At 40.0% G+C, this 26,252-nt stretch overlaps 1 protein-coding gene across 1 annotated transcript in view; it reads right to left on the bottom strand.

Moving 5' to 3' along the window:
* LOC107654051 (protocadherin-15-like) overlaps nt 1-26,252 on the bottom strand; it is a 224,722-nt gene that overhangs the window by 175,601 nt on the left and 22,869 nt on the right. The window contains exons 3-4 of the mRNA XM_016440948.1: nt 19,958-19,972; nt 19,545-19,610 (exon numbers count right to left, since the gene is read on the bottom strand). Coding sequence (XP_016296434.1) covers nt 19,545-19,610; nt 19,958-19,972 — 81 coding nt within the window. The remainder of the gene's footprint in view (nt 1-19,544; nt 19,611-19,957; nt 19,973-26,252) is intronic.

The raw sequence follows: 26,252 nt of genomic DNA on the forward strand, positions 1-26,252 counted from the left end.
ATTTGTAAATGCTACTGCTTCTGTTAGCTTTTAATATATGGTTTTATCCTGATTAAAGCTTTAATACACTACGGCAACCACGTCCATGTATAATGCTTCTCGTGTATAAATGGAACAGTTCCTTGTTGGAGTTGAGCTGATGATCTGAATGAGAGAGAGAGAGAGAGAGAGAGACATTCAGAGCATGTGCGGAGCAGGGGGACGCGAGGAACAGTATTAAGATCTGCTGCTTTAGAACATTGATTTTGAAACTTGCGAATCCATTAGAATCGTTAGAAGACAGAATTGCGATTCATATATGAATAGATTTTTACATGCACCCCTAGTTTTCTCCTCCTCTTCTCTAAAGCAGCATGGCCTCACCCCCTTTGCTGCATGTTCCTGGGGGCGGGGTTTATCTGGGTTGTAGTCCCTACGAGCCATTTCTGTAGGCATTAAACTGCCAGAATTTTAAAAGACAATATCTCCGTTTGCATTGAACTTTCAGCGCCGCAACTTTGTAGATATTGTTAATGCTCAAACAGCAACATTACACACTAACTAACGTAAAAAAAGTGAAATCGCATTCAAACACCCCTTTAATCATTAAAAAAGTGAAATCGCAATCAACCACCACTTTAAAACGTTAACTTTAAACATAATATCACATAACAAACTACAGTTTCTAAATTATATTTAGTACTTTACATGTGCTTTAGTATGTTAGTCAACAAATCAAAATAAGTGCATTTCTTCAAATCATGACAAGTTTATTAAAAGTTCAACTTTCAAATGAAAACTTTTAATTTGACATTATTACAAATCACTTTTTAAAAATGTACCTAAGTATATTAAGAAACAGTCATGAAAATATGCTGCCCCCCAATCCCCCCCAACACTTTATTTAAAAGTGTCCTTGTTACAAGTTACATGTACTTACTATTATAATAACAATACATTGTGCATAATTACATGCAAGTAACCCTAAACCAAATTCTAATCCTAACCCTAATCCTATAGTAAGTACATGTAGTTAATTAATATTACTCAGTACTTAATGTATAATTACACTGTAACAAGGACGCCTTAAAATAAGTATTTGGTAAGTATTTGGTAAGTATAAGTATTTGGTGTACTGAAATGTGTTTATGCGGTTTAAGTTTCAAAAAACACATTATTTTTGGATTCGACGAAGGAGCGGCTAGAGTGAGCAGCCGACGGGCTTGCGGCAACCACATGTGACGACCCCAGGCTGGACTCCGCTTCGTCCACAGTGAAAGTGGTATAATTACACTGTAATCCACAGCGCAAAGTTGATGTATTTCCTCAGCGACCAGCACGGAACATCATATGACCCCTTTAATATTGTATTATGCAAGTACCATTTATTAAAATATATACTTTTAAGATCTGATGTACGATACAATTGCACATTCCATATAACTAAGCACACTTCTTTCTTACAATGTCATGAAATGCTTAATTGGTGTCTATTTTATTTCTGCTAAAGAATTTTATGGGAAGCATCTAACATGAAATTGATCATTAAATGAGAACTCTCTCAAGCTACGAAATAGCGATCTCTCAGTAATAAAAGTGATCTGATATACATATCTAACTTATTCCAAAGCACACATCTAGCATCCAGGTGTTATGTGGGTTTAATGAGAGCTCTTCGACTGCAGCATGTGATTTAAAGCAGCTGACAGCATAAGAACAGACTGCATATGCAATCTGTTCACTGCATAGAGTACATCACACTCACTTCAGCCTTTCATTTCAAACAGCTGTAGGACATTATTAACTCAACAAAATCCTACAGGAATTCCCACACTTAGTTGTTGTTTAATATTGCTTGATATGCTTGGTTTGTATTGTACAAAATTGTAGACAATTTGTATGCAACTACAACACAGTCATAGTTTCCAAAGACACGTAACAGGGTCTACAAAGCTCAAACCTTGAGCAATGGAAAATAAACTAAAATGGCCTCATAAGTCATCTTGTTCCTGCTGCTAACATTTGGAAGGGTTTAATGTTGAATGAGCCAATGGATGCCTTCGATACACCTAGTTGTGAGGCATTAAAGTGAAGCAGGATAGTTAATCATATGAGCAGCCATCTCAGGAGAGTCATCCGCCCCAATGATTACTGAGCATAAAACAGCCAGGGAACACAAGTCCTTTTTAAAAGACCAAGTACATCTAGATGTGTGACCACTGTAACACTATAGTGCTAACATAATTTCCTTTCCTCATGCCGTGAGTTGCTTGGTGTACACTGGAAGACCTTTCATTCTACTTTTATTCTACACTATTAATAAAATACTTAAATGCTGTCTTTTATGATGTTTCTGATTACTTGCAATAACCCAAAGTATATATAACAATATATTAATTTCAAGTTGTTCATGAACTTTATTAACATGTAACGTAATGCATAATTGGAGAAGAACTGTGAAGTTGACCCCCGTTGTTGTAAGCAAAGTGAGTGATTGAAATCAAAGACAAAGAAACTGTAACCTCTGCCTCTTTTAACTACATGCAGAAAATAAATAAATAAATAAATGTAACATTCTGCACATTCGGCACTGAAACTAATATATTACTAACAAAATAACAATGGATCTTATTTATGAAACATGACCTTTTTTGCCAAATTTATATGCAATGTAAATGTACTAAATACAATAACTGTATGCAAGAATGATTTCAAATATAATTCACACAAGAATGCTGCTCATGTCTGCTCATTGTCAATCCATTGCCAATTTTTTCAGTAGCCCCTCACTGCAAAACAAAGATCCAGGGGGCGGGGTTGGGTCCACATCTAGGGGGTGAAGATGGTAGGTTTAGGGGTGGAGATGGGTGGGTTTAGGGATCAGGGGGTGGAGACGGGTAGGTTTAGGTATATGTAAGGTGGCCAGACTTGGATCTGGATCCAACCTCGCCCCCTGGATCTTGTGTTCTGCAGTGAGGACCATCTCAATTTTTTATAGAAATAATATAATAAAAGAATGAATGAACCAACAAACAAACAAACATTAATTTAAACATACAAATTATCCATACACCCAAGAATCTAAAATAGTTATTTTCTTTCCTTTTCTTTTCTTTTCTTTTCTGTTTTCTTTTCTTTTTTCTTTTTTTTTCTTGTCTTTTCTCAAGTTAATTTCAGCTCCAGTGGACCTACATCTTTTACAAAGTCTAAATTAATTAATTAATTAATTAATTAATTCTAAAAATATTATTTTCTTTATTAACTAACTTTTTAAAATTAATTTTAGCTCCTGGGTATGACTGTCTAAATGGGAATAAATTGAAATTATGATTTTCTTTCATTCTTTCTTCTTTTCCCACTGAGGTGGACAGTATGTGTTTCCTGTACACTTGAGTGGAAAAATACAAAAGAAAAATCACAGTTTGACAACATACTAATACACTAGAAATGTGTTCATCTCCGGCGTGTTCTTATCTCCCTCTCAGCGCACACCTGCAGCTCTTTCGCACTCTTCCAGGTTGCTCATAAACGCTTCTCTTCCCCCCTCTCTCTAAAGCCGTGTCTCTCAGCATGCGGCCAGATGGTTTTCTATGTCACACCGATGGGTGATGAACACGTTCTGGACGAGCGCCGGGACGATCTCGGGAAGCGGCACGCCATTCCCACTCTCAGCTGTCTCAAACAGCGGTGCACCCAGTCATGGATGTCCCTTGGCAGCTGGTTTGCAGCAGGCCAGGTCCCTTGCAAGCTGACAACACACCTGTGCAGGGCAAGCTGGGTGATACTTGGCACAGCAGGCTGAGTTCTCTGCTCACACGTCAATATGCGTTGTACTCCATTCCTTCATTGTTCTCACTGTTCTCTCTACAGGGTTCCACCACGTCCATCCAGCTCTATCATTCCCGGCCTGCCAAAGCAACTTCATGTGTTCTTCTGTACTGCAGTGGTGTAAAGAGACTCTCTGGGCACAGGAAATCTGACATCCTGTGAATGTTTTATCACTCACACAGATAACGGTGTAAAAAAAGAAATATATTGCACATTTGTTCTCATTCCCTCAGTTGGGAGACCGAATGGTAGTTTTATCAGCTATTCTTGCTAAGCAGAGCCAGCTGTTACATCCTCACCCTGATATTAAAGCCTATGAATATCATTCATACCCAGGGCGTAGGGGTGGTTTTAACATTGATATGGACTTTTAAAAATCAGTGAAACTATACAGGTCACCGTGTTTTCACCCGATTCACAGAGAACTGCCTGTTACTACTGACCAGTTGTTGGTTTTATAGTTTTTTTTATAAGTATTTTACCACTATATTTATATATTAAATCAAAATATCCAAATAATACATTTTACTTAGTTAAAAAGCGTTAAAGCGCTACATTTTTTACAACACAAATGTGCATTTTGTATTTTACACAAAGCAACGGACATGTACAGGCTGAAATTTAAAAGTTTATTTTACAGATTTTTATTTTTTAATTTATTTTTATTTCACATTATTTTACACATTTCACTGCTCTCTAAGATATCAGCATCAGCTATGGAAAAACCCATATTGTTTGATCACTAGTTGCATTATTTGTATTTTGAAAGTTCAGAAAAGTAACCTAAAAGACTACTATAAAAATTGTGTTATTTACAGCATTATTTATTTGTCTTACTCATTTTATTTGTTTATAAAAAAAAATTATTTATTTATTTGCTTATTTTATTGTGTGGCAAGGGGGGCGTGGTTCAGCGAGGTCTGCAGCAGGAGAGAGAGTTGGGAGACGAGCAGTGAGTAAGTGGGTCAAATGCAAATGACAAACACCTGCGTCTTGTTCCAGTAATTGGCGTGGAGAGACCGTATAAAGAGACCGGGGAATGAGAAAGTTGACAGAGAGGGACAGACTGCTGACTGGTGCACGTGTGTGTGGAGATCGTTTGCTCTGGAGAGCCCCATGTATATTGCTTATACATTGTGTTATTTTTGAGCGCTGGTAGCGCGACATTCTGTTTGTATTACTTAAAACGAAATAAAACCAGCAGCAGCAGTCAAGCTGACCCCGTCCTCTTCCTTCTTGATCATTTACTTTGTTACACTGGTGCCGAAACCCGGGAAGGAAGCAGGAGAGCTGCCGCTGTCATGCAAACTCTGACAAGTACGTCATTTGCGGATGTCATCTCATCCCTCGTGGTCCTCCATCAAGAATAACACCAAGAGTTACTGGATATGCGGAGTGAGTAACGTCGCTTCCAGGTCATTATCCAGGAGCAACAGGAGGACCGCGAGAGGTTCCGGAGCTGGATGGACTGGGAGGTTCGGGCAGAAGCAGCAGCGCAGCAGACCCCGGCCCCCCACCTGCCGCTGAACAAGATGGGGGCTCAGGATGACCCCGAAGCCTTCCTGGATCTATTTTAAAAAAACAGCAGAAACCGGTGGGTAGCCACGAGAGCAATGGCTGATGCGCCTGATACCACTGTTGTCAGGGGAAGCGCAGGTGGCTGCTCAGCAATTGCCCGCACAGAACCGACTGGTCTTCGACGACCTCAAAAGAGCCATCATCCAGCGGGTCGGCCGAAGCCCGGAGCAAAATCGCCAGCGATTCCGTTTGCTGGACCTGGGCGAGAGCGGCCGACCCTTCGTGATGGCGCAACGGCTCCGGGACTCATGTCGCAAATGGCTACTGGCTGAGGGAAGCGACGTCGAACGCATCATCGACCGTGTGGTCCTGGAGCAGTTCATCACTCGGCTGCCAAAGAAGACGGCAGAGTGGGTCCAGTGCCACCGACCGACGTAGCTAGACCGGATCAGATGGTGGCGTGCCCTGGGGTCGGCGAATCCCTTCCAGCTGTCTCTCTCTTCCCCTTTATTTTCTCCCTCTCTCCCTGCCTCTCGACCTGTCCCTCTTCCCAGGTCCTGTCCTTCACGAGTCCTGCCCCGAGGGCGGGGTGGGACCGGACCAGATTATGCTGCTGGTCCGAGAGGCTGGGACCGATGCAGCATCCGTTTCCCTGCTCTCTCCACGCCAATCATTTGACCCACTACCCGCCAGTAGGGCAGCGGGGAGGTCTGGGCCGGCCTATTTCATAATTCAGTATTTTTCCACTTTGTGAGAGACCCACATCTACCATCAAAACCCAAATCAACACCAATCCCAAAGTTAATGCCAGGCTAAAGTCGTCTTCCTGTGGTATGGCTGTAAGAGGATAACGGTATCTAGTGAGGTCAAAATCAATTATCAGCTGACCCTTTTACCATTTTAGAACGGATGTTGTTGCTTATTAGCACCTGAATGAATGAAAGACATTCCGACATTATAATATGTTTCTGTAGGACAATCTATCTCAGCTAGATATTTTTGCTCATGCACTTACATTTAACATTTAGAAATAGCAGCATGTTCATTTATTTATAGTTTTTTAAATAAATAATACATTTGTCATGAGATAATAACCCTTTCAATGAGGGATGGCACTGTAATAGATTATTCTGTGTGAATTTACACTAGATAAAATTAAAGATCGACAGTCCGTAAAGAACTGCAGATCGACAATGCTCAGTGTATGATCTGTACAGTAACTCTTCAAAATATTTACAGAATTCACAATGCTGATAGAACAGTTTCCAATGTTACTGAATAGTGAGACAAAAAGATAAAAAAAAATGGAATACCATAATAGTAGAAATAATTCAAATATCAGGCCAGCATTCGTTGGTATTGCTCATAAATACAACTAGCTCATTCATGTGCTTGGGACTTATCTTATTTATCTTTTCAGCTCCACATGTAGGGTGAAGGTGTATTAAGTTTATGTGCATTAATGTGTATTAGGCACAGTGTTTACTACGAAAGGAAAGGTGTGTCATTACTTATCAATCAGATTTTGCATGGCCAAAAACAAAAACACACTGAATGAGTCACTGCACTAGCATGAACAAAAATCTAGCTTTAAAACTTCTTTTAGTCCATATTTATGTCCATTATAGTGCTAAATGTTGTTCCTTCTGAGGGATTTGAATCCCAAACATATAAAGAATGGATAAAGAATTGGCATATAAAGATTGTAACGCATTTCTATTACCAATATACTGTTTGTGTAGCATCCATAAGATTCAGCACAGTAGGGCAGATAAACATGTGCGCAAAAACTCTCTCTGAATCTAGAGTTGGTTGTGACTCAACTAAACCTGTCATAACAGTCAAGATCAAAGACATACTAAACCATCTTCAAAGTTGTGCATCTTAACAAAGCTGCACAGCAAACACTGTTCTTCCAATTCCCAACTTATAACAAAAACATGATGCTCATAACTGAGAATTCATACTTTGTATGCTTCCCCAGCCTCTCGAGTTGTGACTGCAAGGCTACATTTCTAAAACAGTAGTAAGCAGAAACATTTGTCTTTTTGTGGAATAAAATAAGAAAAAAAAAAAACATCCTCCACTTTTTTGCTGGGATGTGAAGTGGAGAAGATGCTAAATAGCCTTGACTCCCAGAGGCAGTTTTATGTTACCCAGCGTGCTCAAAAAAAAAAACCCAGTGTGCTGGTTCTCATTTGGCTCAGTCCTCAAATATCACACATACACAACAAAAAAAGAAGGAAAACATATTGCTCACACATTAACCTAACCTATGAGAATATCTTTTAAGGGAAATCCCAAGGGAATTTGTTTAATTTGTTTAACAGGTTAAATTTTTAAAGTGAACTACATCAGTCCGGTGCAGTTATTATTATTATTATTATTATTATTATTATCTAAGACAGAAATATATTATTTAGATGCAACTGCACTATAAAATAAATGTGAAAATATGTTAATAAAATAAATGTATTTTCTGTTCTGTGAGAAGTGTTTTTGGTTCATTATGAAACAGTGGCGGAACAAAAATGCTTAGACTGCATTTAATGGGAACACCTATATAATATAATATAATATAATATAATATAGTATAATATAATATAATATAATATAATATAATATAATATAATATAATATAATATAACATTTCAGTGTACCATGAGTTTCCACTAGCTCTTCTTATAACATGCAAAATTCAAATACCTGCCTGTTTACTTCACCACAGTAATATATTATACAGCTAAAATTCCCTTTTGCACAATGCTGGAGCCAGAAATATTGACTTATGGAACAATTTCCCTGTGACCACATGGGCTCACCTATGCCAACAACAGGCTTTATCCTCTAAAGCATGCAACCAGACTTCAAGAGTTGTTTACCTCTATCGTCACCTCAAATCAGACCGAGAGCCTCTGTAACCCAAGACCAAAAAAGTTCTCACCTGAAAATTGCATAATAGCTGTAGCTTCAGATGCCTCTCAGTCTGCAAATGTTACATAACCATGCATTTAGTAAAGGTGTAGTGGAGAAATGTTGAAATGTAAGACAAACACGGCTGGGAAACACTGATCTAGGGTTTGCATTGACTAGTCGATACATTTCAGGTCAAACAGTCAACTAGTAAAAATGAGAGGCCATGCAAACCCCAGTGTTTGGTGGATGTCAGTGATGAAGTGGCTTTGGGAAGCACTGTAGCTGCTGAGACAGGCTTATTTCCCTTATAAACCTATAAATGGCCTGGCGGGTTGTCGTTAGAAGAGATGGATGTAGGGAAGGAGGTGGTCCAGTGCCAAACCATGATCCACACTGGTGGGAAACACAAAAGCTAGCTGGGACTAGGGGCGAAATGATGCATTGATATAATCAAAAATACGTTGATTTGCATGGAATGCATCAACGCGTCTTCAAACTAATTCTCGTCAAACCTGTTGTATGAATTAAAACACACTGAACAGCTAGTTGTCTGTCCTGTGTTAATCGTGAGAGGTTTAGTATATATATATATATATATATATATATATATATAATATATCCAGCGGAGTTATTACGGGTGTGAGGTTCATGGCTTAAAAGTACACTCCACTTGGTTACAAAGAAAATTGTTTAAAAGATCTGATGGATGATCTCGCTCCTTCATTGGATTCATTTATTTAATAATGCACTGTCAGTTGTGATAAAACTTCCCAGCATTATGGATATTTTTGATAAGATTACGCTATGGTTACCTGAGTTAGAATGCAGTTGTGACTGCATCTGTTTGTTCATTCAGATATGTATTCAAGCAGCTGTTTCAATCTGCAGAACGAACAAAACATTTCAAGACGTACACCAGTAAGCAAATGCTATTGTCAATCCCAAAGATTGACTCTGAAATCAGCCATCATGGACATCTGTATTACTGATAGACGGCTTTTAATTCTTGGTGCTTTATTTTTATTTATTTATTTTATTTTTATTTTTTTTTTTAATGTTGTCACTTTCATTTTTAATTATTTGTAAAGTAAGTATGAGAAAATGTTTGAATAAAACATTGAAAAATTAATGGCAGAAGTTGCAGTTCTTATTAATTGGTGAGTTAACTAAAGGATTAATCAACTAACAATCGATTAACTAAAAAATAATCAATCGATTAATCGAGTATTCAAAAAATAATAATTAGTTGTAGTGCTAGCTGGGACTGAACACAGGTTCACGTTTTAGACTCGAGAAAAACGCCTCTCTCCAACTGATGCCCTTGACCAGGCCAAGCATCCCAACCAGGCCAGTGAAGACCTCTACCCAGGTTCATTGGAAATACGTGCCTCAGCCTACATTTAATAAAATCTCGAAAATCATGCGAATCATTGCAGTTTCCAGTTGAAATAAACACTAGAGGCAGTAAAACTCTTACAGATTTGTATTCCTTTTCACACAAATTATGATTTACAGGGCCAGAGTTTCGATTAAGAAAACATATTTTGCACAATTCCTTTCCCAATTTTTTTCAATTCCCCAATATTATGTTATGAATTCAAAACGATTTTATCAGGCTGCTAGATTTGAAAACTGATATTTTTGAATGTTAGCATCACATATACAGCTTCATATGTATGGACAATGTGGTGTTGCACTTGTGAAGTGAAGCGTTCCAGAATGAATCTTGTGAAACTACAGTTCAACAAAACAGTTAAAGCCCACATAGAAAAAAGTAAAAATAGCATGGTTGCATCAGCAAATGTGTTTTTATATCACTTTTTCTTTTGTTAACACTATTGGGCAGGTTTAGGGTTTGGTGTAGGTTACTCCCCAGACTTAACCTGAATGCACTTAACCGCCTCAAAAACGTAAATAAAAACGTAGCCACGGTCACGTATTGAACACACATTTTAGTGCCACTCACTTGACCTTGAAACTGCCACGAAACTTGCAATTAGGTATGTAATATCAGTAGTATCACATGATAACCTTAAGCAAAAATATCACGGTTTCACGGTATAACAGTATTGTCGTCACAGGTCTAAAATGTGTTATTTTTAAATGACTGGGTAAAAAAAGAAAAAAAAAAGAAAACTTTTTTCCGCCGAACACAATATATTTTGTTTTTGAGCAACATACAGAATATTAGGATTATTTAATTTTAGATATATCATTTATATACATATCATTTCATTTATATCATTTCATATCATTTAGTTATATAATTTCATATACATAATTTGATTTAATAATAACCCAATTTGAAGCAAAAACAGAATGTTCTGACTAGCTTTGTGAAATTATACTACAAGCCTGAACGAAGCAAACAGCAGATGCTCTGAATGAGAAGCAGATTCACTCTCTAACAGCAGGAGGCGCTTCTGGAACACCACATACGGCATTTCCTTGGTTACCGCTGCAAACAAAGCAGCACTGCGCTGAAACACTGCTTTAATATAAACTATACAGAGACGAGATTAAAAGAAAATACCACGTAAACATTCCCCTCAGAAACACATTCATATAAACCCCCAAATAAATATTGAGGACGTGTTAACGGGCATTAACAGACTTCATATTTTCACATAAATTACATTTTGGAAAACGATTGCATTGCAACGCAGTTTGTGCAAGTCCAGAACAGAGACGAGTTGCTTGCAATAAGACAAAAAATGGCCGGTTGCCGATCGCATAAGTTCCAGGGGAAGCTCCTTAGTTCGGCCATCCTACACAATACACACGTGACTGACCGCTCGCTCGCACCAACAGGAGGAGGAGGGTCGTGTTACTCTCTACACTGCACTCAATCTATATCAGTGTTGCAGAAGCGTTGCCACAAGCACTTGTTCCTCTTCAGGAACTCGAGCTGCGTCGGAGGACGCTTTGGGAACACCCTTCAGCATGACCGGCTCTGAAGGGCAGGCAGCGTTCAGACTGTGTGTTCCTCCCTGCCCGCGTTACTTTACGGGTGGGGATACACACTTTTTTTTGTTTGTTGTCTGCTTGGGAGCAAGCACGCAGAGTCAGCTCTCGAAAAAAAAGGAGCTGACGACCCGTTTTGGTAGCATTTGTTACTGCCTTGCTTCGCTCGTAGATGGGTGCGTCCCTATCTACTTCCTTAACCAACAGATCCGGCGCTGGCTCTCGGGGTTTCGGAAGCCCGCACTGCGGTACTTCCCCCCTGGGGAGAGGGCGCGACGCTCCGCCTGTTTTTCTCCAAGGAGATTGATACGGAGGCCGTCAAAGAGCTCGCCAGTTGCACAAACATCAGTTACACAAGCATATTATGCCTGATATTTTAATGAGCAGCATTAATGGGGGGCGGCGGATTGTGCTTTTCCCGCTGTTAAGTGCTCCACTCTCGCCGGGCACGCTCCGAGGAGTGTGTTTGTGCCTGTGATCTTGCGATTGCAGTCCCGCTGCTGCTGAGGCACGGCGGCGGCTGAGATTGTGGGGATCGCACATGATCTGGTGGACGGGTTGGAGATGGCTCGTCCTATCTCCACCCGTGTAACCTAGATCTAGAGCTCGTTCTCGAGGCTTGGAAGCCCGCGCTGCGGTTCTTCCCCCTCTGAGTGAGAGCTTGCTGATGCAGCCATCTTTCTCGGAGGAGATTGATGTTGTTTGTGTGATTGAGCAGCTCGCGCGCTGCCGAGGCAAGGCTTATATTACATCTGGTTTTTGATGTGAATCTTACTCACCAGACCGTATTTACTCCTCTGGTTGTTTGACTGCATTTAATTCTGAGGAATAAAATGAAGTATTTATCTGACTATGAGAAGTTAGATATACAGGGGCACTTCGGATAAAAAAAAATGAATACATTTTCTCGAGTGAGAGCACGAGTTTACCTCTCTTCCTCTCTGGAGAGTTACACATTTCCTCCGCAGTGCGCTGAGGCAAAGGCCTCCGGCTCCCTTCAGGAAGTCAGACCAGCAGAAGCTTAACTGTATGTGTCCAGTGTGAGCACTGGACGCATACGTCCACAGAGCTGCCCTGTGGAGAAGGCTGGACCAACTGCTTGTGTGCTATGGTCCCCCTAAGAGAGGTCTTCCAGCTACAAAACAGACCCTCAGTCGGTGGATAGTAGATGCCATTTCTATCGCTTATGAGTCTTCTGATCTCCCTTCGCCTAGGGGTCAAGGCTCATTCTACTAGAAGTGTGGCTGCCTCCAAGGCCTTCTTGGCAGGTGTCTCGATGCAGGACATCTGCGACGCTGCGGGATGGTCCACACCCCTAACCTTTGTCTATGGCTTAGACATGCGGGCCACTCCTGGCTCTTCTGTTCTCTCGCCCTAGCTGTGCAGGCTTCCACACTAGGCGAAGATTTGAAAGTCTGGCGGCGTGGGCATACTCGTTTCCAAAGCGTCCTGCGACGCAGCTCGAGTTCCTGAAGAGGAACGTCTCAGGTTACACATGTAACCATGGTTCCTCAAGGGAACGAGACGCTGCGTCTCGGGGCCATACTTTCTCGTTCCCTCGAGGAACCATGGTTACATGCGTAACCTGAGACGTTTACACTGAGCCTGGGTTGGAAGACCTCCTGAACAGTTGATGGTTGAGACAAATATGGTCAGCTCAGTAGGTCTCAGCCTCAAAGACAGAAATGGATTCTGGTCCTAATTCAAAGACGAAGACAAAACTAATAACTCAGATCAAATGCAGCCTACTAATTGACAGAGTTGGCTCAAGTACGAGCAAATCTAATCATCAAGCAGGGGTCACTTCGGTCAGTTTTGTGGCTCTAATTGGACTCAGAGAGGATGAACAGAGAGCACACGGGACATTTAACAAGAGCCAGAGGAGAGCACGGTCAGATGAAGATGATGAGTTTATGCAAGGCATGTCGAAAGTCATGATATAAATGGATGCCCTTCCACCCTTTATCCTTGCAGCCAAACAACAGGTCAGCTTACTCTCAAGAGTCCCCTAAAGTGAAGTGAAGTGACATGTGGCCAAGTATGGTGACCCATACTCGGAATTAGTGCTCTGCATTTATCCCATCCAAAGTGCACACACAGCAGTGAACACACACACACCGTGAACACACACCCGGAGCAGTGGGCAGCCATTTATGCTGCGGCAGTCACTGCCCGGGGAGCAGTTGAGGGTTCGGTGCCTTGCTCAAGGGCACCTCAGTCGTGGTATTGAAGGTGGAAGAGAGCGCTGTACATTCACTCCCCCCACCTACAATCCCTGCCGGTACGAGACTCGAATCCACAACCTTTGGGTTACGAGTCCGACTCTCTAACCATTAGGCCACAACTTCCCCGTTGTTAAAGCCTCCAACACTTCTACCCTAACACCAAAATCCCAAACTTTTTTTAGACTATCTAGCCTAGATCAATAGTCTTCACTTAAATGTAGCCATAATTACCTACCAATCCAAACTTTCCACCTTTGTCTTCTCCACTATTGTGGACACTCAAAGGGAACTTTCAGTGCTAAACCGGGTTTGGCTTGGTCACTCATTGAGCCACCAACTTTATTGAGGTCTGACAGTTAATCTATCCTGCAACCCATGCGGTAACCTCCAATGTCCGCTCGATCAACATCAGGGTCCTAACACCCGATACATAACATTCACTGTACAAAGAGGAGCACAAGAACGGTAATGAGGTGCTAATGTAATAATGATCATTGTGTAATGGTCTTCAGTGCCTTACAGGAGTAAACAATGCTGAGAGGCTCCTCATGTAATTGTTTCTTTTTTTTTCAGCAAAATTAAAGTCTTTTCAGTATCATAACTCCAGCCATTTGAAGAAATTGCTGAGACAAGTGCTAAATGAAACCATCCTTGAGGTTACAGGTTGATTTGTTTCCTACCACTGGAAAAGTCACTTATTCCATTTAAATGCATTACTCAGCAGTTACAGGGGCATAGCAGATTTTGCATATTTTGATCGAAACTGGTAGTATATGAGTAGTTTTATACACAATTCACAGATATGTCATTCATAAATGAATACCATCAAAGCAACAACCTGAGAGATGATTATTATAGTGCTTGAAATCTCACAGGCTAAAATTAGTCATTCTTAGGTGTAATAAATCTAAAATCAATATTTAAAAGTCAAACTGACTAACACCCACACTAGTGATATTTAATTTGTTAATTTTTTTTTCCAAATTACTTTTTTTAAATATACATTAAAAATGCAATTCATACACACAATGACTTGAATACACCTCTTCTATGATAAGATATTTTCCTTTGAGGCCCTTTGAAGAAACTTGATTTAAAAGAAAAAAAATAAACTTTTGACTGCTAAATCAAATTCACCAACATGCAATAAATAAATAAAAGGTTAGTTCAGGTTGTAAAATGGCGTGACTCCCCATGAAAGTAGAGAATTAATAATTCATGATGCTTGTAAAAACGGATTTTTTAACATGTTTTTATATATTTAAGTCGTCTGAACAGCTATTTGGTCTCAGACCCTGCATAGCTCTTGTATTCTGGACAAAGCACAACAAAATGGAACAGAATGCAGGCTATACTCGCAAAGTGCATGTTTAAAAATGTACCTATTTTTAAAACGATAGACTCATGGAGATCCAACCCAATGGCCAACAACTAAAAAAATTGACATTAACCAAGAATGAAAAAAAAAACTGAGAACATGCAGCCCTTCGAGAGACAGAAATCAAAAGCATGCTTAAGTTGCTTTCTTTTTAAATGTATTCCCTTTAAAGGGGTCATATGATGCGATTTCAAGTTTTCCTTTCTCTTTGGAGTGTTACAAGCTGATTGTGCATAGATAAGATCCCTGAAGTTGCAAAGACTAAAGTCTCAAAACCAAAGAGATATTCTTTATCAAAGTTAAGACTCTGCCACACCCCCCTAAAACGGCTCGTTCTAACACGCCCCCACATATCTAGGTCACTATGTGGGAATATTTGCATAATGCGCCCAAATGTGCACGCAAAGAAAGAAGGCGTGGTTTCAGTAACCGCAGTTAGTGTTGAAGCAGCCATGTCAGGGAGACGCTGTGTGTTTCTAGGCGAAAGCAAAAGCACTTTATTTTGCCTTCCGAAAGTAGATGCATTTAGGAATCTTTAAGATCACTTACAACAGAACAGCAATGCATTTTATGGACGACCGTTTCGTGAACCTAGGAGAGGAGGTAATTCTGACTTTGCTATGACAATCTGGCGCTTCTGAATCAGCGACTGTAAGTATGTTTTGTTACTAGTTTAAGTATTTGCTATTGACTGTTCAAATGCGGAGTTTTGCGCATCGTGTGTGTGTGTGTGTGTTTGCGCGCGTGTGCATGTGTGTGTGTGTGTGTGAGAGCGAGAGAGAGAGAGAGAGACAGCGTCACATCACAGTAGAGATGTACCACCATTACAGCCATCAGTTTAAAAACTCCAAAACTAGTCAACGTCAGCAATCATTTTGCCAGTTATTAAATTACTAATTGGCCATCTTGACCATCCTGAGTAACATCGCTGTTTAATATTTTTACTCAGTACTTATCCATGTAATTATAATGTATTATACATGTATTGTAAAGTGCGACTAAGTGCTTTAAACAAAAGACAGAAAGAAGGAAAGCGAGAGAAAGATATGTCTCCTTAGAGCAAACATTATCACTATTTCCCTGTGACAACTTTGATTACAGTTTGAGCTTTCCAAAGTTGACACATTTTTTAGCCAAAATGATGATCCTTTATGTGGCATAGCTTTCAAGGGGTTTTAAAAATAATGTGTGGATCTCAGAGACGGGAGGATAAAATGAGTGAAAATGGAGAAAAACAGCACATTATCTGTAATTTGAGGTAAAGGCAGCATCTCATTGCATACATTAAGGAGGATAATACTCTTGGATGAATATGATTACTCTTTACTCTAATAATTGCATAGAGATTCACAGCTGTAGGAGAGAACTTTCAAGGTAAATTGCAAACGAAGAGATTACTACAAATCATGCCAACTTATAGAAGCACTGAAATAAGCCAAAGATAAGTGATTTTCCTTAATTTGACCAAGCAAACACTTCTCAAATTTCTAGACAAACGCTCAACTATTTCATCCATTTCTGCAGTGATGTGGGATTGAAGACAAACAGAGAGAAGAGATTTGCTCATACTAAAATCAAATTGTACGCTAAGATAATCTCCAAACACTGAAAAATACAGACAAAAACTGTCAAATGTATAACACTTTCTGCACTACAAATATAGAAACTTAAAGAGCTCAATCCAAAGGCTAGTACCACTTTGAATACCAAAATATAACTTTTAAATATGCTAAAGTATGGTATCATTACATGTTAAATCATGAAATAAAAATGCTCTTTTTTATCGAGATTTTTGGAATACTTTTTACAAGAAAATGCTATTTCAGTTTCCCTACTTCAAAATGTAATGTTTAATTTAATGTGTTAATGGCTGTTTATTTACAATTGTTTGTGAAATTTACTAGCAATTTATGAGCAAAAATTGTGCTTCCTGCTTAATTAAAATTACATTTGGTTGCAAAAGTTATATGGGTACCGCAATAAACGAATGGTTCTCTAAAAGTTTTTTTTTTGGCTAGTGGGTCAGCAGAAGTGTTGACCCTCTTTCACACCTGTAACCTGTTCCAATTATGTTCAAAGGCAAATGCAGCTGTCAACTTTCTCGTAAAGCCTTCTTATAGCACCACGGTATTTGAGCACACAGATACAGAAAGCAGATGAAGAGAGGATGAAAAGACAGTACTTGAAAAGGCCCATCAAAGTAGCAGCATACTGTACACCATCTGTGCATCTGCACCCTGGTAAGGTGCACCATGGGAGGTCTAAGGTAAGTGTGAAGAACAAAAATGGCGTTCATCAGTGCAACATACACATCGTTTTGTCCAAAAATGTTCTCCAATTGATTTGAGCAAATCTGTTCACATCCATCACTGTCAATTAGCACACAGTGAAGGACATCACACAGGAGAGCTGCGGCACTTTTGTACGCTGTATTTCAATCTGCCTCTTATTAACTAACTACCCACAGTCCAGTTTAACCACGTAATGACTGCTCTGAGACAGCAATTTACATATTCATGGTACAGTAAGTAATTTGTCATTGAGCACAAACACACCTCTTTTACGTGTAAATTAAGATCATTACCATAAAATGATGGCAAGAAAACATATCTTTTTATACTTGCATGGTCAATGCAACCTGAATCTCAAACAAATGACTCTTATGAACCAGTTCTTTTTAGAGGATCAAAAATATTTAAAGGGGTCATATGACGTTGCTAAAAAGAACATTATTTTGTGTATTTGGTGTAATGCAATGTGTTTATGCGGTATAAGGTTAAAAAAACACATTGTTTTCCACATACTGTACATTATTGTTGCTCCTCTATGCCCCAGCTTTCTGAAACTCGTCGATTTTTACATAGCTCATCGTTCTGAAAAGCGAGGTGTACGCTGATTGGCCAGCTATCCAGTGCATTGTGATTGGCCGAATACCTCAAGCGTGTGACGGGAATGTTACGCCCCTCACCATATTGTGATTCCGTTCCCCGGCACGACAAGACAAAACCAATAAAACCCATTACAAACGAGGCATTTGTTGCATCCAGTGGGGACATAATTACTAATTATAATGACTTATACTGTGTTAGTACGTGTTGCGTTGCGTATCGCGCTGCGTAAACATAAAACCATGTCTGCATTTGTGATCGGAGAAATGACAAACAACAAGCGCTACTCTACACTGCTCAAAACTCGCATTTGAATCGTCAGTGGCAAATTATTTAAATGTGAAAACGTACTTACAGGCTGTGAGTCAGAATCGCCAGACTGTCCTTAACTTAACCCCTGATTTCTAGTTGTGGCCTCTTTTGGAAGGCCAAACAATGTAGTTTCGCTTTCACAACGAAACACACAGCATCTCCACGACATGGCGGCGGCGGCAACAATACTACAGCGATAATCAAAGTTACTCCTTCTTTCTTTGCGTGAACATTTGGGCGGTGATATGCAAATCTTCCCACACAGTGACGTAGACATGTGGGGGCGTGTTTAAACGAGGTGTTTTAGGAGGGCGTGGACGAGTTTTAACTTTTATAAAGAATATCTCTTTGGGTTTGAGACTTTAGTCTTTGCAACATTAAGGATCTTATCTATGCAGGAACAGCTTGTAAAACTCCGAAGAGAAAGGAAAACTTGAAATAGCATCATATGACCCCTTTAACACAACCAGTGTTGTCTGATTCACATACACAATTGACCCTTTTGAGCATGTCCTTTATCTCAAGACCAATCACACCAATCAAGACTCAAACTCAGGAGTTACATTTCAGTCTGCTGAAGGCTTCACTGAACTCACTTAATCTGTCAGAGCAGTTACTGAATCAATATCAAATTTCTACCAGTGATGAAATATAATACAAGTCAAGTCGCCTTCATTTTTTTATACAATAGAGATTTTCAAAACAGCTTCACAATATTGAACAGGATCAAAAATCGATAATGCAAACTTTAAAAATGAGGCAAATCCAAAATTCTACTATAAAGCAGCTATAGCAAGACAATAGTGTCATTATTCAGCATCAGTCAGTTTAATGTTGGTTCAGTTCAGTTCAGTAACTGTGTAAAGTTCATTCATTCTGAAAGAACTTCAAATGAGCAATAAGCAAAAGACAATAGAATCATTAATCAGCTTGAGTCAATTCATTGTTGATTAATTTTAGTTGCAACAATGACCATGTCGCAAAATTCATTAATAATGAACGAATTAAATTCAGTCGACAATCATGTCATTATTCAGATCAGTTCAGTTCAGCTTGTTCTTAACAAAACTTGAACTCAATATACTCAAATGAATCATAATTGAATTAAACAAAATCAGAATCAATTCAAATCAAATCGTGAGCTTGTGAACAAGAATGCTCACAACTAAGCACTCTAAGCAACTAGCAACATACCTGCAAAATTGGGAACTGCAAAACGCAAATTGCATTCAGCATGCATTTTATGGACACATTTGTGCTGTTACTTTTTTGCCATAATTCCTTTAGTGAATCAGCACCAAAACAGCAAAAACTGTGCCAGTAAATGTTGCACTAAGCAAGCACAATTCATTTTTAGCAAACTGTCCACCTCATATTTTTAAAGTTAATCTAAGCTAAACCAAAACAAAGCAGACTTGAATTGCATGATTAAACTCAAGTGCTGTTCTGAATTCTGACCATATTCTTTCAAAAGACTCTCCCTCATTTTAATTTAATGAAATGTGGATAAAAAAGAAACCAACAATATAGACCTACCATTTGGACTCTCCTCATCTATGGCTACAATGGTTGCAGGCGGGCCTGTTCTGGAGAGCTTGCACTCTGAAAAGCAAGGACACAGAATGTATGGAAAAAAGGAACAGAAAAAAAAGAGACATCAGAATTTCATCAAGTCTAGACTGCAACGTAACTCATACTAAACAAGACATTTCAATTTCAGCTCACATTAAGTCACACAACGTGCACATAAAAAAAGGATCTACGAGTACTGTAACCTATCCACTGCTGGCACCGAGGGGCCACAAGTCAAAGATAGATTTACAAAATGACTTCTTTATGTGTACAGAGAGAGCTGTTACCACTGGGGTTGCAAAGGGTTAATAGAGTTGTGCTCTCATGCCCGATGAGAGAACAAAAGAGAAACAGAAAGATTAAATACATCATCTTACCCTCATACTGCCAGTCTGGAGTCATAGATAGTGTCATTGGCAGAGAGCAGGAGAACGATGGAGTGACAGAGAGGTGGGGAGAGACAGAAGAAAATAGAAGCACAAAATCAAATTTTCCTCCGATGCTTGTGAGATAAGACAGAGGAAATAACCAAACAGAAAGAGACATATACATGGAAAAATTCAGAAGACAAGCAGTGTTACTAGCAAGTGGTGTTCACTCAAGTACATTTATTTTCTGGTGGTTCTCAAGATGACCGTGAATTTGCAAAAGTAGGAAATGTTACTGGAAGAACATTCCTGTCAAACAAATATAGTTATAAGTCTACCTTTAACCATTAACTACCATTAAAATCAAATGGAAATTATGAGGTAATAAAACACCCTAACTTAACCCTGAAAACTGACTGGTTGAAAGAAATGATGTTGAAAATGAACACCAATGAGGACATTGCTTTAGGCAAAATCAAAGCAAGCAGACCACAAACGGTTTTGGATAACATTCCTGTCAAACATATATTATCCTAAACTCACTCCTAAAAATTAACAACCCCTAAAAGCAACATAGCTCTTTGGAAAAACATACCTCTACCTACATTTTTGCAAAAACTTGCAAATGCATATAATTCACAGCAGTTTCCAGTTGACATTAACACTAGTGGCAGTAAAACACCAACAACTTTTTTTCCACTTCACACAAATTATGATTACGGTGCATAATATCAATGAATCAAGACTTTTTTTCAAACATTTCAATCCCGATCCCCACTGGTTCTACATTATTTAATTACAATACCAACTAAAATGTTGATCCATGAATGTCCTACTTGGCAAAATCATGGTTACAAAGTACAATAGCTGGAAATCAAAGTGATTTTGCCAATTAGGACAAAATGCACCTAGATCTGTATCTCTTTTTGTCCTGGTAGAGCACTCCTGTCAATTAAAAATATCCTTAAATCATACATGTCTTCACTAAACCTAAAAAGTCTAAACATTTGATGGATATTATGATAATTTTTGAATCCCAACCCCAGCCCTAAACTCTGGTTGACAAGAGCCCCAACCATACACTGTAAAAAAAAAACAAATCTGTAAAATTTACAGTAAAAAAACGGCAGCTGTGGTTGCTGGAATTTTACTATAAAAAAATACGGTAGCAACATTTTAGGTTTTAAGGATTTAACTTAAATTTACAGTTAAATACCGTAATTTCATTAACTGATATAATGTTAATATACCAACCTATTGAAGTACTGAAATCTGTTTTGTACCTTTGTAATACACTGATAACCACCAAATGCAGGTGGTGATGAGAAAGTCACATGATGAACAAAAGCCCATCACAAGCAGCTTTTAAATAATAATATATATAGAAGGTGCACAGTCTCATTCACACAAACACTAAACACCATCACGGTAACACACATGAAACTGAAATAATGAAATAAACATTAATTTAACAACATTAGGTGTAACATACAACCCAAATATACAAAACGGATAAGAGAAAACTAAGAAGAAACATAGTTATTAAAAAAACAAAAACACATCAAATTTGAAATGTAACGCAGGGAATTCTGGGAATGTCAGTTTACGGTTATTCACTGTAAATTATACGGTCTTTTTCACTTCCAAAAACGGTATACTACCGTAAAATTACATGTAATGTCCAATACAGTTTTTCACCGTATATGGTAGGGGAATTTACCGTTAACCATTTAACAGGTTTTTACTGTAGCATTTTTACAGTCATTTACTGTTAAATTCACGGTCATTTTTTGCAGTGTACCCTTAACCATTTCAGTCTACAAGCACAGGGACAATAACAATGTTCTTCAAACCCTGATGAAAATCAGCTGGATACAAATATACTCCTATCCCAACCCCCAACCTTAACCATTAACTCTAAAATCAACTGACAGATTGATGAGAATTCTTCACACCCCAACCCCCAATTGGTTAAGGTAATTTTGTTTCAGGACCGACAAGGATAATGATTGTAAACAAGTCCCATTTGTTAAAACCAATGTAAGTAGATCGCAAAACAGTTTGAGTCTGATGCAATTTCTGCATCAGCAGAACAACAAAGACATGATTGTCACAGAGCCATGGCCTTGCCATTAGCAAATGTTCTACAGACATGTTGCATCTTGATATTACATGAAAAACCATACTTTGACATTTCACTGTCAAAAGAAGCTGCAAAATAACTATAAAACAAGAAAAAATGGACTGCTTTTTAACAGAGAAAGCAACCAGATTTTTAGAAGGTATCTACCATATTCAAAACTTCTAATCGTCTGAGTTTCCCTTTGCACCCAATGTTAAACGTAATCAAACTAATTTTGCTTTTAGCTTCAATGTTGACCTGCATTTTGCTTATATCCTGTGTGCTGTATTTTACCCCAGCGTTGCAGGAACTGACTATCCGCTCTCTTGATTTACAGTGGCAAGCAATGAGACAGTGCTACGCTGCAGTCCTTGAGTGACTGATTTGATTAACATGCTCCTTCACGGTGGGCAAGACGAGATCTACGACTGCCAGTGGTTGCTGTTGTTAGCAGGAGGAATCCGGTCTCAACCCGCTGGCTTTTCTCCTCCCTGGCACCTTTATCCAAAAATTAATGGCAAGTTATGAGAAGACGACAGCAGAATATAAATCACACAAAATCGACACCATGAATTCTGCAACACAGATCAGTGAATGAATCATTGGATCATTATGAACAAAATGGGATTTCTTTGAGGGCGCTATACAAAGCGAGGGTAATTAATTGTCCTGTTACGCAAAGGTTAATAGTCTGAAGTGCAAATTAAGGTCAAGTCTACAGTAAAAGTTCTCAGGATTGGGTTTCTATGTTATGACGACGGCCGTTTGCATCTGTGCTTGCGTCTCCAAGGCCTGTCTCTGGCCTGCCGCTCATGAATTAGAGATTGATATCATTTGTGTGGCTTTACGTAACATCAGAAGTGCTGACACATTAAACCGAGGCAAGTCGGGCTCTCTTAGCAACTGGACTTATGATGGTGAGCAGGGTTTCAAAGGAAAGACCAAATATCTGGTGTCGCCATTAAAGATTCATGGCTGTGGGGCCCCTTTTATACTAAGCAAAGGAAAACCATGACTCAGGCAGAGGCAGAGTTATTACCATTGATGAACTTAGAACAAATGGTTTTCCAAATAGCACCCCAGACCACAAAAAAAGGGTAATAAGCTTTTATTTTCTTAGTTTCTTTTAACCTAGAGGTGACCTAAATTTCTCTCAGCTTCAGCAGAGGTGAGAACTCTACCACAGCATAGAGATTCTGTAGTCTCTGAAGTTAGAAAACAATTATGACTTTCTTAAAGGCATAGTTCTCCCAGAATTAAAAATTGTGATCATTTACTCAACAAATACGAGTTTGGAACTATATGAACCTATAAAAAACTATATAGAAAACTTAAATACTTAAATTTATTACTATAAAATTACTGATAAAATAAAATGGAAAATAGAAAAAAAAAATTAAATACTAATAAAAAATAATACACTGATGATACTAATGGCGCTTTTCCACTGCGTGGTACGACTCGGCTCGGTACGGCTCAGTACGGCACGGCACGGTTCGGCTCGGCACGGTTTGCGTTTCCACTGCAGTTCAGTACCGCTTTAGAGTGGGCCGAGCCGTACCGTGCCGTACCATGCAGTGGAAAAGCGCCATAAAATGACACTGGTCCATACAACTTGTGCACTATACTACATGTTTCTGAAATAATCATTCCCATTATTTTAAGTCTTTGCTTTGTTTGAGTATCAAACCAAATTTTAGTCATCATTAAATTAATATTTTGTCATTTTTGGAGTTTAGTTCCCCCATTTCTACCTTCAGTGTAGAAATGAGAAAAATTAAATGAGAAATGAGAAAGAAAAAGAGAAGTGTGACCATTCTGTATAATATCTTCTTGCGTTCCACACAAAACATAAGTCATGCTGGATTAATATAAGGGTGATTATATGAAGGAAAAAAGAAGTGTTCTTTAAAAGTATGGTACCAGATTTCACAGCAAAATCAAGGGTGTAAAAGTGAGACTCTGAGGGTCGGTCTTACGAATGCCTTAGATAAGATAACATACCTCTGAAAGCTTGGAGAGGAGCCAATGAGAGTAATCACAGAAGAAATCAATACTCGGCAACAAGCAAGCACACAGGAAGGAAACAGATCTCTGAAGAGCCACAAATCCAGAACGTGAACGTTTAAAAAATGTTGGTTGCCCACTAAGGTTTATCATAATTTTTTGGTATGTTTTTATTTTTTATATTTGTGACACAAAGATTATCAACCTCTGAATTGTTCTCTAAAGATTGCCTGAGTGCCTGGGGACTAAGTAATATTTTCATTTAAATAATTTATTTATTTATTTTTTATTTGTTTTATTGTAGTTTTTGCTTTAATCAGTACAAACAGACGTAGAATCTACCTCAATATCTAAACTAAACACTATATTTGCAATTTCTCCCTTCTGCTGTATAAAATGTAAAAAACGTCTCAGTTACGTATGGTAACCCTCGTTCCCTGAAGGAGGGAACGGAGACGTCACGTCGGTGACCGACGAATTGGAATATCGCTTCGATAGACCAATCTACTTCGAGTGTAAACTAAACGAGCCAATGCACATTGGCATGCAATTATTGCATACAGCTGCCACTGATCACAGCGTGAGTATAATAAGGCAGCAGGTGCAATGCATACCAGGTTTTCGCTGAGGAGCCGAGCCAGCGACCCGGCCGCTCAGCGGTGGTACAGCAACCGTGGCGACGGGACGTGACGTCTCCGTTCCCTCCTTCAGGGAACGAGGGTTATCATACGTAACCGAGACGTTCCCTTTCACTCGGTCAATCCAAGTCACGTCGGTGACCGACGAATTGGGATCCCTACCAAAGCGCCATGGTGCTGCCCCTTCCAGTGCCCTGTGCGAGCCGCCTGCGCCCCTATCTGGTGTAGGCCAGGGCTCGGGACAAGTAGTTCCACTCACCATTTTTCAAAGCACTACCTTACTGAGTGAGATTGGATAACACTGGGAAAACGTACCTGCTCCACTTGGAACAGGGACGCTGCGGAAGCCCCATCCTTCCCGAAGGAGTTTTCGGAAGCAAATACACATATAGCATCCGCTTAGGTGTATATGGAGAACTGGAGGTGATTGTAACCCTCTTGGAAAGGCAGAAGGAAACACGGGCTCTATGGCTATACACATACGAGAACCGCTTAGGTCTCAATATGGAACCCAGCCTTCCACAGTTCCGGCGGATTCATCGTGAAGGCCCAGCGCCAGACGTTCCGCCTCGTCCGCTGCCGAAGGTGACGGAGGATCTCAACAGGGTCTACTGTAGGACACTCTGGAGCAGTTTTAGCAAGCCGACACTAACCGGGGCCTCTCGGCGCCACTACCCGTTTGAGGTGAGAACACAGGAGGATACCGGCTCCAAACGGAGGCTATAGAATCTAGCGAACGTGTTGGGGGTCGCCCAGCCCGCAGCCCTACAAATATCTGTCAGCGAGGCACCACGAGCCAGCGCCCAGGAGGATGCAACACTTCTAGTTGAGTTTGAAGGGTGTAGTGGGAACCTTGGGCACGTAGCCGGGCCGGGGCCTCAGGATTACCTGGGAGTCAGCCGAGTCAGTCAAACTCTAGGCACGAATCGTCGACAGAAAATGCGTGCAGGTCCCCTACTCTCTTGATGGAGGCCAGTGCAAGCAGGAGCAGAGTTTTCATTGACAGAAACTTCAGCTTGACTGTCTGAAAAGGCTCAAATGGACCCTGCTGTAGTGCTGTGAGCACTAAAGTCAGGTCCCAAGAGGGTATAGAGGGGGGCCGTGGAGGATTTAGCCTTCTCGCCCCCCTAAGGAACCTGATGACCAGGTCATACTTCCCTACCGACTTCCCTTCCACAGGGTCATGGTCATGCTGCAATCGCAGCGACATAGACTTTAAGGGTGGAGGGAGACAGCCAGCTGTGTGCCAGTGCGTCCGTGCAGAGTGTTCCCTCGGTCAGGAAGTAGAACAACTGGCAGTGAGAGGTTTCTGGAGAGGCAAGCAGGTCTACCTGAGCGGCTCCGAAACATCTCCAAAACAGCTGGCCCGTCTGGGGATGGAGTCGCCATTCTCCCGGGAGCGCAGCTCGGGACAGTTCGTCGGCTGCCCGGTTGAGCAGCCCAGGAATGTGAACAGCATGAAGCGACCTCAGATGCTTCTGACTCCAAAGGAGGAGATGGCGGGCGAGTTGCGACATGCGACGGGAGCGTAGACCGC

Source organism: Sinocyclocheilus anshuiensis, unplaced genomic scaffold (genome assembly GCF_001515605.1).
Source record: "Sinocyclocheilus anshuiensis isolate Anshui unplaced genomic scaffold, SAMN03320099.WGS_v1.1 scaffold454, whole genome shotgun sequence".
In the NCBI taxonomy this organism is placed as follows: domain Eukaryota; kingdom Metazoa; phylum Chordata; class Actinopteri; order Cypriniformes; family Cyprinidae; genus Sinocyclocheilus; species Sinocyclocheilus anshuiensis.